Raw genomic sequence first — 15,807 nt, 5'->3', positions numbered from 1 at the left:
ACCTCGTCTCCTCTGCCAAAGACCATATCTAACTTACTCTCTGCTCTGTGTTGATCTTCACCAAGCAGTGGCGGGGGGAGGGAGGGAGGCTGAATAATAAGAAATGAGTTGTCAGTGGTGGAATAAAAGCATTCGATCACAGAAAAGGTGGAATTCTAAGCTCAGATATTTATAGATTGAACACAAGTGGCAGATCAAAACACAACAAAAAGCCAGAGATACAAGGAAGCATGCGGGATCTGAAAGCCATTTTCAAGTGCACCCAAGATTTATTTGACACAAGAGCAATCCTCAGGCTCGATTCCCCCCACTTCAGTTCAGATCATTTACAGTAATCAAATTCTAATTAACATACAGAGTTCAAGTCTACCAGCTCCCAAAGAGGAATGAGAGAAGCAATCATCTTACCTGCGGAAGTGTGCTTGAACTTCTCGCTTTTCTTCTTTCTCCACTTCCAAGGCTTGAAGATCCTTCCCAGGTTGGCGAACTTACTTCTCCTCCGGATGGGAGGGGTGTGTGTGCCTGGGACAAGGGAGTCGGAACGCATGGCCGCCAGCCTCTCCACTTCCTCAGCTGTTTTTCCCCCGAGAAAGAGGTGGAAAGAGAGAGGGAGGAAAAAAGTGTTAAAATGGGATCCTCGCAGATGGCCGACGTTTTCCATGGTTACAGATCACAGAAACCACATGATCGAAGTTCCATTTCTCTTTTTTGCCTTTTGGAATGGAAGTCACACCAATGTGTTCTACAGCCTAGAGACAGTCAGCCAAACCCTACGGACCCGGAGCACCCCACATGTACCCAGCCCTCAACTGAGATCTGAGGGGGAGGGCAAAAAGGAGGAACAGAACCCTCTTGACACATCAAGATTCCCCAGGGAGGCAGGAAGAGGGCATCAGAGGAGTCAAGTGACCGTCTGGGTAACTAGTAGTCCAGCGAGATCTCAGATAAGACTTGGCAGATGCAATCACTACCCCACCATCTGCTGAGAAAAGAGGAGGGAGAAAACATTTATCAACTGTCTGTTCCAAAGCCAATGCCTCCACCGCCCACGACTTTCCTTCCTGCTTTGCCCAGCCCCAAAGCAGCACCCGAATCAGTCGAGGGAGTGTCCCCACTCGAGGCTGATTTTAGAATCGCTCACCCTTCATGAGACTTTACAACTCTAAGTTTTCTTGTTCCTGTCATTTTGCTATAATCATAGTATTATTCTTAGAAGTTGGAAGCTGGAAGGGACTTGAGGGCACATCTGGACTAATCCCAGTAACCCCATGTGTGAAGGCATGAAGACCTTCAAACTCAGCACATCTGGTGGAGCCTTCCTTAGAGGTCACAATCGCCCTGACCTCTTTCATCACTTGTAAGCAAACAAACCCTTATCGCACTTATGTGAGAATTTACATATCCCAGTGAGGGACATATACCTGGATGTGAATTTTTAGGATGGAGGTAATTAGAAAAAAGTAACCCCCTCAGCAAAATAAGGAGGGGGAGAGAGATTCACTGTTCTAGAAAGTCCGGTTACATCACGAGCTGTGGTACTGACCCCAAACCACTCTGTTGGGCCTCTAACGCCATCTCCAGAAGAAGTGCCCAGACTTTTGCAACATTAGGGCTTTCTCAGGAGCTCGATCTCACAGCCTGGTCATCTGCCTGTTGTCGCCTGAAGTGGTCTGAACTCAGAGACTCACCGATTCAAGAAATAGATCTATGGCACCTCCCCCCATGTGCCAGGCAGTGTGCTTGGTGACAGAGATGACGGGCTGGCAAAGGCTCCCAACAGCAGGATGAAGGGAAGATTCGGGAGATGTCTGGGAACAAAGTCAACGAGCCCTAGTTGGGTGACCTGAGGGAGAGTAGGGGGATCACTCCCAGTGTCCAGATTCAGGTCAGCAGAGTGACAGCCTTCACAGATGAAAACAGGGAACATGGGGCAGGCACAGGTGTGGGGGTAAGGGCGGCGACAATCTGGACATATTGCATGGTGACGGTCCTCAAACCTTTAACTATGTGGTCCAATGCGCAGCAGCTCCTCCCTTCAACCCTCGCAGTAAGTGACTACGTAACATCCTACAGACACTGCGATCGTTTCTGGGGCAGATACCCAGAAGCCCCAGATGTGACAGGGCAGAGTCGGGGGAGGAGACCCAGGGGTCTCCACTGCACACCAGGAGCAACCGTACAGAATTCAAAGGAAGCCTAAGGGAGAGGGAGACTAATTCTTCTCAACCCTGGAGGAGACCCACAGGAGGTGACATTTTTGGCCAGACTTTGAAAAAGGAGGAACTGTTCCCCCCACGTAGGGAAGACAGAGAAGTAGATCTCTGGAAAGAGAACGGACCCCAAAGAAACGGAGAAGGCTGAAAGAACACGGCACGTCCAGAAACCCATCAGATCGTGAGCATCACTTAAGCTACGTGAGATGGAGAGCCACGGTGAGGGACGGGGGCTGGAGGAGTCTGGAGGCCCAGCAGGCAAGCTTCGGGAAGCTTCTATTAGGCGTTTGGGTTTTATTCTACAACCAGAGAGGAAAGGACGAGAATGTGAAGACAGGCATGGACATTATGACAGGCAACAGATATGTACTGAGTGCTCACCATGTACCAGATGCTTGAATTAGGTCAGCAAACAGAACAGCTAAGAATACCAACTCATGGAGCGTTCTTTGGCTGGGAGGGCAGGGGGCAGAGCCGGTAACACACAGGACAACTAAGTCAACTGTGCACTGTGTTTGAAGAACCGTGTTTGGGGGGGAAATTAAAGAGAAAGTAGAACACAGTGGAGGAGATCGAGAGTGTCTGGGTGGGGACGAGCTTCGTGTTAATGAGCGTGATGGAGAAAACCCAGATTTATTTCTAGGACTAGCACTGAAACAGCAATGGGAGCTTGAACTGGAAGACACAGGTGGCAGAGAGTAACGAGAGGCCACTGCAATCCTCTTAAGGGGAAGTGACTAGAACGCAGGTAGGGCATGAAGGGACCTGGCAGACGACGAGATCCAGCCAGGTGGCAGAATCACGGGCTCTCGGCAACTTTCCAGATCAACGTGAGGAAGGACAAGGAAGCGGCACTGGCTGAAGTTTTAGTGTTTCATGACTGGAGAGAAAGGGAAGACCTCCCTCCCCTACCGCCCCTTTTATTTTCAGCAGAGCTTGAACTCACCACCCCGAGATCAAGATCTGAGCTGAGTTCAAGAGTCGGACACTTAACCCACTGAGCCACCCAGATGCCCCCAAGACTTTCCATTTTTTAAAAAAGACTTTGATTAGGGGCGCCTGGGTGGCTCAGTGGGTTAAAGCCTCTGCCTTCCGCTCAGGTCATGATCTCAGGGTCTTAGGATCGAGCCCTGCATCGGGATCTCTGCTCAGCGGGGAGACTGTGTCCCACCACCACCACCCCGCCACCTCCTGCCTGCCTCTCTGCCTACTTGTGATCTCTGTCAAATACATAAATAAAATCTTTTAAAAAAAGAAAAAAACTTTGATTAGAAAAGAAAGCAGCACAGAGGATGGGAGGTAGTTCCACGACAAGGGCTTTGGAGCCAAAGAATGCAGTTTTTCTGAGAAGTATCTTTGGAAGCTGGGATTTCACATTTTAGGGCAACGGAGAGAACAAATAAAGGGAAATCTGCCCAGATGTGGGAGGAGAGGCTGGATGTGGACGGTGGGCCGGGCTGCCAGCAGAGGGGAAGGGAGGCTGAGCTTCCGGGGAGAAGAGGAGGTGGTGGGATCAAAACTGCATAGGCAGGCGTTAGTCACCGGGAGACTCTATTCCGAACTGAACTATGGTTAGTCACTGGGAGACTCTATTCTGAATGTGTGGACAGAGGTCCCTGAGCCCAAGTGTCACACATCCGATGGGGCCTCGGGGAGATTAGTCCAGTGGGTGACTGGGGGCTGAGGGGAGGAAGGGACCCAATGAGGAGACTCTGAGTGAGTATCGACTGCAGAGGGGCTGAGGAGAGAAGGGAAGAAAACCAGCTACAGTGAGGAAGGAGAAGCAACCAAAGGCAACAAGCGAACAGGCTCAACCCCGCTGAACCTGGAAGTCACTCTCTTTACATGAAAGTGCTTTAAACAATAAAAAGAATAAACAGAAGTTGTGACCAAAATTCTCTTAAGTGGAGTCCCTGAGTGGCTCAGTGGTTAAGCCTCTGCCTTTGGCTCAGGGTCCTGGGATCGAGCCCCGCATCGGGCTCCTGGCTCAGTGGGGGGCCTGCTTCTCCCTCTCCCTCACCTCTTGCTCTCTCTCTCTTTCTCTCTCACGTGCATGCTCACTCTCTCTCAAATAAATAAAATCTTTAAAAAAAAATAAATACATGGCATTTATTACATGGTATTTATTAAAAAGATTTAATGGTATTTATTTAAAAGAAATAGTTTTTATTAAAAAGATTTTTTTAAAAAAAAGCTTCCAAAATCTTCTAAAAAAATTAGTGAATAAATGGTATCCATTGCTTGGATTAGGGGCTTCTTCAAAGGTGCTCAGTAGCTGAGTCGCCATCGGGGAGAGACAGATGTGAGAACTGTGGGAAAACCACGGGGGTTTTGAGTCCAGGAAGGAAGTCAGGACCATCTAGTGACCCAATTTTCACACGATCGCTTTCTCTTTCAAACTCACTGCCTTTTTCCCATTTCTCACCTTCGTTTATAACCCAAGTGTGGCTTATCCAGATTTAAGTCCCCAAACCTCCATTCCAAATCTCAGCCTCTGTCTGGCCTTCAAACCTGTATTTTATACTACTGTAGGATTATACTTCCAGAATCCTGCTTTTCCCAATGGCTTTCTGTGGCTTCCCACAACTTACAGGAGAAGCTTCTCATTTCCTGCCTGGGTCTCAAGAACCTCTGAGTGGCTGACTCAGAATCATCTGCTAGTACCTCTCTAAACAGCAGTCCCTACAGATCCCAACAGTCTTCATGGGGCCATCACACCACTGAAAGTCCACGCACAAGTTCGTGCATATCTCAGTATCTGCGTGGGGTTGGGAGAGTTTCCATGTTTCTTTCTTTTGCGTCTCTGGTCTAAGACACAAAAGGTAAAATTTTTAAAGTATCCAGTTTGAGACTTCTCTAACTTTGGCCAACCTGAAACATTTTCTATTAAAAGTTTGATAAAGGAAGAGGGGCGCCTGGGTGGCTCAGTTGGTTGAGCGACTGCCTTTGGCTCAGGTCACGATCCGGGACTTGCAGGATCGAGTCCCACATCGGGCTCCCAGCTCCTTGGGGAGTCTGCTTCTCCCTCTGACCTTGTCCTCGCTCATGCTCTCTCTCACTCATTCTCTCTCAGATAAATACATTAAAAAAATCTTAAAAAATTTCTAAAAGTTTGATAAAGGAAGAAATTATATGCTGAATCCTTCAAAAAAAAAAATCAGGACAGGAGTTAGGATTGATACTGAGTTTTGCGCTCACAGTTGACATCCAGTAACAGTTTGCTAAAAAGTGAACGAATGAGGACACCGGGTTCGGTTCATTCAGATACTTCTTGAAAAGTATAAAATCAGGGGGCGCCTGGGTGGCTCAGTGGGTTAAGCCGCTGCTTTTGGCTCAGGTCATGATCTCAGGGTCCTGGGATCGAGTCCCGCATCGGGTTCTCTGCTCAGCAGGGAGCCTGCTTCCCTCTCTCTCTCTGCCTGCCTTTCTGTCTACTTGTGATCTCTCTCTGTCAAATAAATAAATAAAATCTTAAAAAAAAAAAAAAGTATAAAATCAGTATCGCTAGTTGTCTTAAGAAAAATGCACCACCAGGACCAAAAAGCTGTTTCATGATCCAACTTAAAAAAAAAATGAATAAAAATTATTCCAAAATTACATTAAAATAATTATAAGAAATTAGGAGTGCCTTTTAAAAAAAACCTAGAGTGGCAAGAAGCTGACAGAGCATTATAAAGGCATAATTATAGCCCCAGAGTTAAATGGATCTTTAATAAGTACGTTATTAAATTCAAGATGTTTAGCTCTTAAGTACAGATTATTGAGCAGACTGGATTACTCTAATTGATTTATATTTTAATCATCCACATTACGTTTTTCCCCAATTCATTTGACGAGAGGGGCTGTCTCCCAACCTGGCTGCTTCGCCACCAGATAACGAAATTGGAGGGTTTACGAGTGAGGATTGGCACTCCAGACTAAGGACGGGAAGAAGAGCAACAGAAAGTAAAACCAGGCTCAGCCTCAAGTGGTGTCCCACCTCGCAGGAGTGTGGGGGAGAACGGGACGAAGACAAATGGAAGGGAAGGGCACCCAGGCCAGGGGCATTTGTAAGAACAGCCTTTTTTTTTTTTTTTTTTTTTTTAAGATTTTATTTATTTGACAGAGATCACAAGCAGGCAGAGAGGCAGAGAGGCAGAGAGGGAGGAAACAGGCTCCCTGCTGAGCAGAGAGCCCGATGCAGGGCTCGATCCCAGGACCCTGAGATCACGACCTGAGCCGAAGGCAGCGGCCCAACCCACTGAGCCACCCAGGCGCCCCAAGAACAGCCTTCTTTTGAAACAGTCCATGAAAAGGCTACTAGGCCCAAGCCCACGGCTCTCAAAGGCGGCTTCCTCGTGCCGCAGAGAGAGGAGACAGGTGTCCGGAGAAACTGCTCATTTAGACGTGAATCAGCTCAAATGTCGACTGCCAGGACAGAAGACTGAACCAAAAGGCAGGAGGCCAGACAGCTGAGCTTCTGAGCTCTGCTGGCCAGTGGAGCTCTGGGGAGAGGTGGGGGTGGGTCTTCCCAGCACTTCCAACCAGGTAAATGCTGTTCCAGTGACTAGGCAGTCTGGAATTCACTCTGCTTGGGGGGCGGTGGGGGAGGTGGGGGAAATGGTTGGGACGTGATTTTCCTGTCCCTTGAGAAAAGCAAGCGGAAAGAGACTTCAGTGAGGCGGGATTCGAAAGACCAGAATCCAGACCCCTGTGTCTGCGTGTGCCCTGAAGCCCACCCCTTCTGGCAGCCTGGGGTGGCTTCTGGTGGGTTCTTAGAGCATGCCGTGGGAGTGTGGGCTGGGGCGGGGGAGGACCTAAGTTGGCACCCTTACCATTCTCTCTCTCATGGTGGCCTGGCCTTCAAGGCTTATCTAGAGGAAGAACCAACTTTGGTGTCCTAGAAAGGGTCCTACAATGGTCCCCTGAGAAGTCCAGGAGGGAGAGAGGATGGCACAAGGCTTCGGCTATGTGGCGCCCAGTCATCAACAGAGCCAGAGGCCAAGGCATCCCCCCGCGCCCCCACCCCATAAATCTCTCCAGGTGCCAAGTGCTCCTTAGGCTTCTGGAGGACCTAAGAGTCTCACCAACTAGATACCTGCCTCTCAACCCAGAGTTGAGACTAGACTAGTCCACCTAGGAATCTGAAATAGGAAGTTTATGGAGCAGATCTGTTAACACTCACTTCTCCTTCCAGCTTCCTGAAGGGGTTAAGTTTTCACCCCATCTCACCATCCTGGGAGTGGTGGCGAAGCTCGGGATGGGGGTGAGGTCGGATGGTTGGTCAGCGACGCAGGGGAACCCGGTGAGGCCTTTCTGCCGCTGGTGGCGTTACCTTCCCTCACAAAAGCAGACTGACAGCACACAGGTACCCAGGCGCGCAGGAAATGCTCCACGCCTGTGGCTTCCCCGCTTTGAGAGAGACACTTTCCATTTTACAGAGATACCTTGGGGCAGGAAAATGAAGGATGAGTAGGCTTCCACGGGAGAAAGAGGCCTGTATGTTCCCCTTTTCACTCCTGAAGTTATACCACATGGTCTTAGGGAGGCCAGAACTCTCTGGAGAGCGTTGGTCCCACCTAGGACTGATCTGTATTAACTGTGAAGTATGTTTAAAACAAAACAAAGGACAGACATGTTTTTATTCTAAAAATCAGGAGCTTCTGTCCTGTGCATGAGTTGAGGAGTGGGAAGAAGATGGAGAGGAGGGGGTAGAGGGGACAAGGGGTGGGCTGCTGAGGAGGGGGCCGTGGGGGCCCACGGAGGCTCTTTTGGCCCAGGACAGGTTACCTGGTTTGAAGAACGCCTATCAGTCTATAAGGAGGTGGCAGATAAGACAGCCCTGCCCACTGACCACGGGGCCACTAACGGGTTCAGTGCAAATGCAAACATGATGCCCGAAACCCCAATGGTATTAGTATGGCTGAGTACAAGGGTCTCAGGTATTCTCACCCATCCACTCGCTCCGCCCTTTCTTTGACCTTCACTGCCCTTACCCGGTCTTCCAACCCTTTGAGCACCCCCTTCTTCCCCGTCCCTTACCATCCGTCAAAGATGGATAGAACTGAGGTATATGAACCCGATACAGGCCCAGCCTCGTGTTCATGGAGGTACAGCTGCCTTTAACAAAGGGTTCGTCCATCTCAATCCAAAGTTGGCGTGAGTGTCGCAGGCCCCAGTGAGGAGGGACAAAGAGCTGCCTTCTCTGCCTGGGTGCCACCAAGTACACCATATGGGAAGACACACTTACAGTTTGGAAACAACCCTCAGACACCATCATGACATCTGAGTCTTGGCCATGGTGCCTCTGCAGGGACATGTAGATGTCCGTGCTGAGAGCTGCTTCTCAGTCTTATTGCTACAAAAAGAGGATTCTTCACCAGGGAAGAACCAATAAAGGATGTACCAGTGTGATGCTCTCCTGAGGGTCGGGACATGGTGGGAGAAGCATACACTTGGGCCCATCCTTCTCAGCCTATCTGCTCAGGCACTTGGCCAACTCTCTCCCTTTCTTCTGGCTCCGGAGATTTCTGCCTGGAAGGAGGGAGGTCCCCCCACTGCCGGGAGCAGAGCCCAAAGGATGCATGTATGGGCTCGCCACTGCCTTGAACACTGAACAGACTGAGACCATCCTTTACAGCCACCTTGGCTAAAGGACACAAGGACACCGTGCCGGTATGCGGAGGGCCGGGAGAGAGGGAATGCATGGATCCTATGGGATCAAAGATGGCCGGAGTCTTTCTGCTCATCTTCTCTTAAAGCAGTAAGTGAAATCCTAGAGGAATATGGGCATGGCCCTGAATCCAGGGCCCTAAGATGCACTGACTTGTAAGGAGAGCAAAGGGAGCAACTGAACTGGCTCAGGAAGTACAGGCCATCATAGCAGAAGGAGGCTCGGCGGCCAGACTAATGTGGTATACGGAACTCGGCTCACCGGTAAGAGGGTGGCCAGTTTCCCGACACCAGGAAGGGAGATCCCACACAGGATGGTGCTTCCTTCGTCATTGACAGGGATGACGAGGACAACGACGACACACCCACCCCTTTTTACTCACTGAGTCTGTGCCAGGCACCGACCAAGCCACTGGTAGTAGTGTCTTCTGCAACCCTACACTAATCTCACGAGGCAGTGCAATTATCATCATGCCCATCTTACCCTCGGGGAAATGGAGGAGGAACTAATGGCCACAAAGACAGGATGCTTAGAAGAAACACCTGCTATTAATTAAGCCTTGTCTGTTTTCAGGAATGCCTGCCCACTCTAGGAAAGCGCGGCTCTTCAAGTCTCTGTTGTCCTGCTGGAGTTACAGGAGGGCTCCTGGGAGAAGCATGGACATGAGGCTCTTTTTGAAAAGGCCACTTACGAAACAGATGCCAATAGAAATGGATCCTACTCCAGCAAGAGAAAACACCAGTTGTCTGCCCTAGCCTGAGAGGTCATAAAATACACGCATCCCTGTGTGCAGGAGACCCATCCCAGGTCAGTAGGACCTGTAGAACCGTAAGGACCTTGTCTACTCTGCACCCACACCATGGGCTGCAATTAGGAACTCAGCAGGGACCAGAGTCTGGCCTGGGATAGGGTCAGATCTGCTTCATTCAGCAAAAGCTGTATGTTGTATACAGTGGAAAGAATGTTAGTTTTAAAACCAGGAGGATGTGGGTCCAGATCCTGAACCCACCACTTAAGGGGCTATGGGTGGGTCTGAGTTCTTTTTTGGCCTCCCAGCAGGTGGCAAAAGGGTCCTGCTTTTCCTCTGGAGTCATCTTTCTCCACCTCCGGTCCTGGTGGTTCAGGAAAGGATGACCTCACTCCTGACACGGGGGAGGTGGTCACGTGACCAAGCGTGGGCCAATCAGAATGCTGCACTCTCCGCGGCCCCACCCCTGCTCCTAGCCATTCAGTCAGGGACTGAATGACCAGGCACTAGGCCTGGATAAGACCAGGCAATGAGCCTCAATTCTGGGCTCAGCTGGGGCTATTAATAGACACGCTGTTTCAACTGGGATTGCCCATTAGACAGGCTCTCTCTAAGCCTGGTCAAAGCAGGGGACGTAAACTTAAAAACCTTCGCTCAGACTTCATTAATATGAAAAGAATCTCTAAGCCACAATGGTAATTTCCAATGCTTTGAGAGGGAACAATCCTATTATGTCAAATACTTCCTATTTTCTAAGCACTGTGTAGAGAGGATATTGGCGTTCCATGACCACAGGCAGTCAACGAACAAAGAGCACTGCTAACAGACCCGACAGGTGGGGGCAATGTTTTTTAAAATTTAAATTTATGCATGTCTGTGTTGTTTTATTTATCGAGATAATAGATGTTATAAACCAAGTTCTTCCTGAGACATTCAATACAAAATTCCTGTTTCATCTAATGGGAATCTAACCTTCACCCACCAAAGCCCGCAATGACTACAAAAACTTACAGAATGTTCTATTGTTTTTTTAATCAATAGAATATATTTGTGTTGGGAATGGAACTTATTTAAACTGTAAATGAACTCCCAAGTCTTGTGTTAATCCAAAGCAACAATCTTTAAGTAATGTAGGTTCATTGTTCATTTTTTAAAAATATTTTATTTATTTATTTGAGGGAGAGAGAGAGAGGAAACCCATGGGGGAAGGAGCAGAGGGAGAAGGAGAAGCAGGGTCCTACTGAGCAGCTAGCCCCATGCAGGACTCAGTTCCAGAACATGAGATCATGACCTGAGCCAAAGGCAGACGCTTAACTGACTGAGCTACCTGGGCGCCCTGATTCTTTATTTATCTTAAAACATCAGACTCTAGGGTCTGATAATCTAGAAATAAATAAGTAATGCCCCCCACAGATTCAAAATCAAACCTCAACAAAACCTGGCTTCTCCTGCAGGGGTCAGCAAACCCTTTCCGTAAAGGCAAATCCTAAATATTTTAGGCTTTATGGGCCGTACAACTCTGTTGCAAATACTTAACTTCCTGGGGCGTGAAAACAGCCACAAATATACGCAAATGGGCATGGCTATGTTCAATACTGTTTTATTGATAAAATCAGGTGGCCAGCCGTTTGAACTATAGTTTGCCAACCCTTGCTCTACAGCATGAAGCTGCTGGGAATATTCTTGCCACCTTGAAGGGAGAGCCTGTCTGAGAATTGAAACAACAGAGAAGAAGAAAAGAACTGAAGGATGGATGGCTCAGGTGAAACTGAGACTTCATGGCATCATTTGGGCTCCTGGATCCAGCCCTTCCTGAAAGCATTCTAAGAGTGGACATTATCTTCAAAAAAACCCAATACATTCTCTTTTTAACTTAAGCCTAAGTGGGTTGGGTTCTCTCTTACCTCTCACTAAAGGGCTCTAACAAATTCACTGTGTAACCTTCAGGAAGTCCTCTCCGCTTGCTTTCCCACAACCTAGGAATACTACTGACTTATAAGGATGAGCAGGTGTGTACTAAACACACCCTTTGGGGGCACAGACTGGAGACTCAATAAAAGTTATCTAAAAATAAAAAGTTTCCTCTAGTTTCAGGCAGACCACCTGGCCAGAAAGGTGTGAAGTTCCTTACCACTTTACCACTAAGGAATTATGTGAAGTTTGCAGGCTTTGAACTCTATGCCAAGACCCTCCAGGCTATGCATCTCAAACTTTAGTGCAGGTAAGAATCAATTCAAGTATCTGCTAAAACTTTTGATCCCTGGTCACTGATCTGAACCAGTAACACGAATGCACTAATAAGCAGCCCAGGTAATTTCGGTGTGAGCAGTCTAAGAATCACACTGCAGAAAACATACTATGGCATTCCTACCAAAGCCTAGAATCTAACACCCTTCCCAATTAAATCCACAGCCTTCCCGTTGGTAAGGAGGAAGATCACTTCAGTGATGTTAGTCGGTGCCAAAACCCTCAAAGAATCTGAAGTCTTTAAAGATGTCTAATGTTCATATAGTGCTTTATTCTTAATAGGTGCTTTTTAAAAAATTAAGTAATCTCTACACTCAACCTAGGGCTCAAACTCCCAATCCAGAGATAAAGAGTCACACACTCCACCGACTGAGCCTGCCAGGCGCCCCTCTTTCCAAATGCTTTTCCATTTATTACCTCATTAGGTCTTCGTAACATTTTCTTTATGTAGGAAGGGTATCAAATTTCCCAGTGTTGTTGCTCTGCAATTATGGCTAACATACCATATTCTCAAAGAATCACATTTTAACCTTTTTAAGGCTCTGAGAAGGTCTGCAATAAACCTTATAAACTTTGGGGCACCTGGGTGGCTCAGTAGGTTAAGCCTCTGCCTTCGGCTCAGGTCATGATCCCAGGGTCCTGGGATAGAGCCCCACATCGGGCTCTCTGCTTGATGGGGAGCCTGCTTCTCCCTCTCTCTCTGCCTGCCTCTCTGCCTACTTGTGATCTCTGTTAAATAAATAAAATCTTAAAAAATAAAAAACTTTATAAACACTAACGCTTTGGTTCCCAATCTTAATTTAACCACAAATATGGCTGCTTGGTGTTCCTGAGTGGGACACACTGAGCTCTCAAAACAGACCAGCATTCCATGGGGCATCATTTCCAAAATGCCAAGGCAGTGTCTTTTTTTGACCCCTTCTACAGGTGCAGGGAGTTAGATGCAGAGGCCTCAGGGGACTTTCCCAGAATCCACGAACTCAGACAGGCAGTTAAAGGGGCTCAGAGCTCCTCAGTCTAGAGAGGGGTCAGTCATTTCTCACACCCCAAACCTTGTGGATGGCTTGAGGATGTACAAGACCAAGCAGTGTGTACATTTTTTAATTCAACTTTTTCAAAGAGTCTCTTCTCCCATGATACTGTCAAGGTTAACACACTCCTCAGCCTTCCCTCCCCCCGCCCCCCAACCCGAGCTCATTCGAAGATCTCATAATAAGGGCCCCTGGGTTACCTATTGAACAAGAAATGACAGAGCACCTTGTGAAGACCTCAGATCCCACGGAGGCATCATTGCCTGAGTCTACCTGCTTTTAAGCTCAGATTTCTCATTTTCTTTCTCGGATGACATAACAGTTTCCTCGTTTATCTCCCATTAGTTCACAGACCAGTTTTTCAGCACCATATGTCATTTGCATAGTGACTGTGTGAAATCTAAACTATGCTCCTGGAGAAAATATTTTCGCAGGAATGCAGGTCCTTGCTAAAACAGCCTTGCTCTCTTTCCCCTATGTGTATAATTTCTGTGTGTTTTTGCCATCCATCGCTCCAACTTGGGTCTGCCTGAACTATTATTCAGAAAAGAAAGAAACCACTGATGTATTTTTTGAGGTCTTCGTGAGGAACTTTTAATTTTCCTTGTTTCAGAACACAGAAATTGAGCTCCATTAGTCTTTTTTCAGAGGTAAATGTCCTATTCTTTTTGTCCTGTCAATAATTCCTTTGGGGCCCTTTCATTATTCTTCTGTATGAAAGATGTTCAATTTCTTTCTTTTAAAAATAATTTAAAAATTTATTTATTTATTTAATAGAGAGAGATTTATTTATTTATTTATTTAATAGAGAGAGATCACAAGTAGGCAGAGAGGCAGGTAGAGGGAGCGGGGGAAGCAGGCTCCCACCAAGCAGAGAGCCCAACGCAGGGCTCGATCCCAGGACCCTGAGATCATGACCCAGGACCCTGAGATCATGACCGAAGACAGAGGCCCAACCCACTGAGTCCCCCAGGTGCCCTAAGAAAGATGTTCAATTTCTAAAGAGGTCTCAGCAGGGGAAGTCATCAATTAATTTTTCCCCTTAAGAAGTTCTGAATTCACATCGAATTAGGAGCGTATTTTAAAATTCTTATTTAATGATGAAATATTGACCTCAGAGCCTAGAATTTGAACTGTGAACACTGAGGTCTACGTGCCAATCATCGATTACCTCTGTGGGTACGGGCACGTTCATTTATTGCTCTCAGAATGGCACTTCCTTAAGAGCAAAGGAACGATCATATCTACTTCTCTGATTGTAGAATCCTTATATGAACACATGAAAACTCTAGACTAATAACTGGCACTTGGTGTGTTCTCATTAAACATCTCCTGACTCCAAATCTAGGGTGTTGATAGGTTCTGTGGTTATGCTCTGTCTGAATGTACTCTTGGTTCATCTCGTCTGACAGTGTGCGAGGGAGACTGGCTGCTGGGTCTTCGCTGGAGGGCTCCAGAAAGCACAGCTAATAACCATCAAATGTTACAGAGCAGCAATGAAACTAACTGAACAGCCCTGGTTCCAACTGGGAAACGTCCCCATGTTGCAGAAATTAAACGGTGAGTTAGAACATTTTACTTACAATTCAGTCTTTTAATTGATAAAGCATATTTCCAGTTTTTCTTTGAGGGGACATAATAAAACTTGTCACAACTAAATTAGCCCTGATTGTGCTAGTCCCTGTCCCCTTTCCAAAGTTTCCAGGTGTCAGATGAGAAGGCCTCAGGTCAAGGAAGGTCCCAAGAAATGGGCCAAGTTCGGGCCTCTGACCTCCTGTCTGTCCCCATGGGCACTTTTGGGAGATTCGCTCACAGCCCATGAGCCCATGAGGTTATGGTGCATTAACCCCACAAATATCTGTTACACATTCATTGTACCACTTGAGTGATGGGACAGGGGAGTGAAGGAAGGAGAAGATGAAGCTCCTACCCTTTGAAATCCTAAAATGGAAAGTACCATCCCAAAGCAAGTACCATTCCACTCAGAGAGCAAAGGGAAATGGATATGGAACATACAAAGCACCTGTATAATGAGAGGTAACAGAAATACTTTGCTCGGTGGGACAGAACAATCTTTAAAGGTCGTCATTAAAGGCAAAAGCATCATCTTTCTGGAGGCAAACTCAAAACTTAAAAAGAATATTAACATTCCCAGATAAAATAAATCTAGGGCAGTCAGGAATTCACAGGGAAATGAATTTCTTCTGCTTTGAGAATCTCCAGGCACAGTCACGGGCTACACTTTGCATCGAGGGCAACTAGTTTCCTAACCACAGAACCATTGCCCTCAGTGCAGACCTAGAATCCTCATCATGTTACCAGGAAGTCAGAAGGGGAAGGACCAGGTGGGTTAATGAGACAACTGCTGTAGAGAATTCTCCTGCCTTCCTCAGACAGTGCCTGAGTTGGCAAAACTGATGAGATATTTTACTGCAGAGCTAATCAAATATCAGTCTTGGTTGCTCTGAAATTGCCTTGTCATTGAAAGGCAAAAATTGAAGAAAAATATCCTGTCTTTCCAATTCACATTTCTTGCCTTTTTGCAGCTACACATTAGTGGAAAATCTTAACTTTTTCCGATTTTCTCATTCAAAATATAAACGCCTACTGTGTGCAAGAGGAGTCAACGGCCATTCTCAGGCAACTATCTGAAAAGTGTTTTATCGCTTATCAAACACTTGCCCATTGTATTATTCGATCCCTACAACAAACCAACAGAAGAGGTAAAGCCAATATGTTAATCCTTATTTTACAAAAGAGCAAATTGACAGTGGCAGGGATGGCTGGTTGCCTGCCAATATCCATTCTTTCTTCTCTTTAGTGAAAGCTTCTTGATTTTCTGCCCAGCCGAATGACTGTTTCGTAGCCTCCTCTGAGGGTAGGTGTGGAAATATTACCAACCTTTGACCACTGAGC

At 47.1% G+C, this 15,807-nt stretch overlaps 1 protein-coding gene across 10 annotated transcripts in view; it reads right to left on the bottom strand.

Moving 5' to 3' along the window:
• Positions 1-15,807, bottom strand: part of PHACTR1 (phosphatase and actin regulator 1) — a 553,820-nt gene that overhangs the window by 205,249 nt on the left and 332,764 nt on the right. For all 10 annotated transcript variants that reach the window (XM_032341117.1, XM_032341122.1, XM_032341119.1 and 7 more), the window contains one exon: positions 409-573. In XM_032341117.1, the coding sequence (XP_032197008.1) occupies positions 409-573 (165 nt within the window). The remainder of the gene's footprint in view (positions 1-408; positions 574-15,807) is intronic.

This window comes from Mustela erminea, chromosome 4, assembly GCF_009829155.1.
Source record: "Mustela erminea isolate mMusErm1 chromosome 4, mMusErm1.Pri, whole genome shotgun sequence".
In the NCBI taxonomy this organism is placed as follows: Eukaryota; Metazoa; Chordata; class Mammalia; order Carnivora; family Mustelidae; genus Mustela; species Mustela erminea.
The sequence above is the reverse complement of the archived record's forward strand: the minus strand, read 5'-3'. Positions and strand labels throughout refer to the sequence as shown.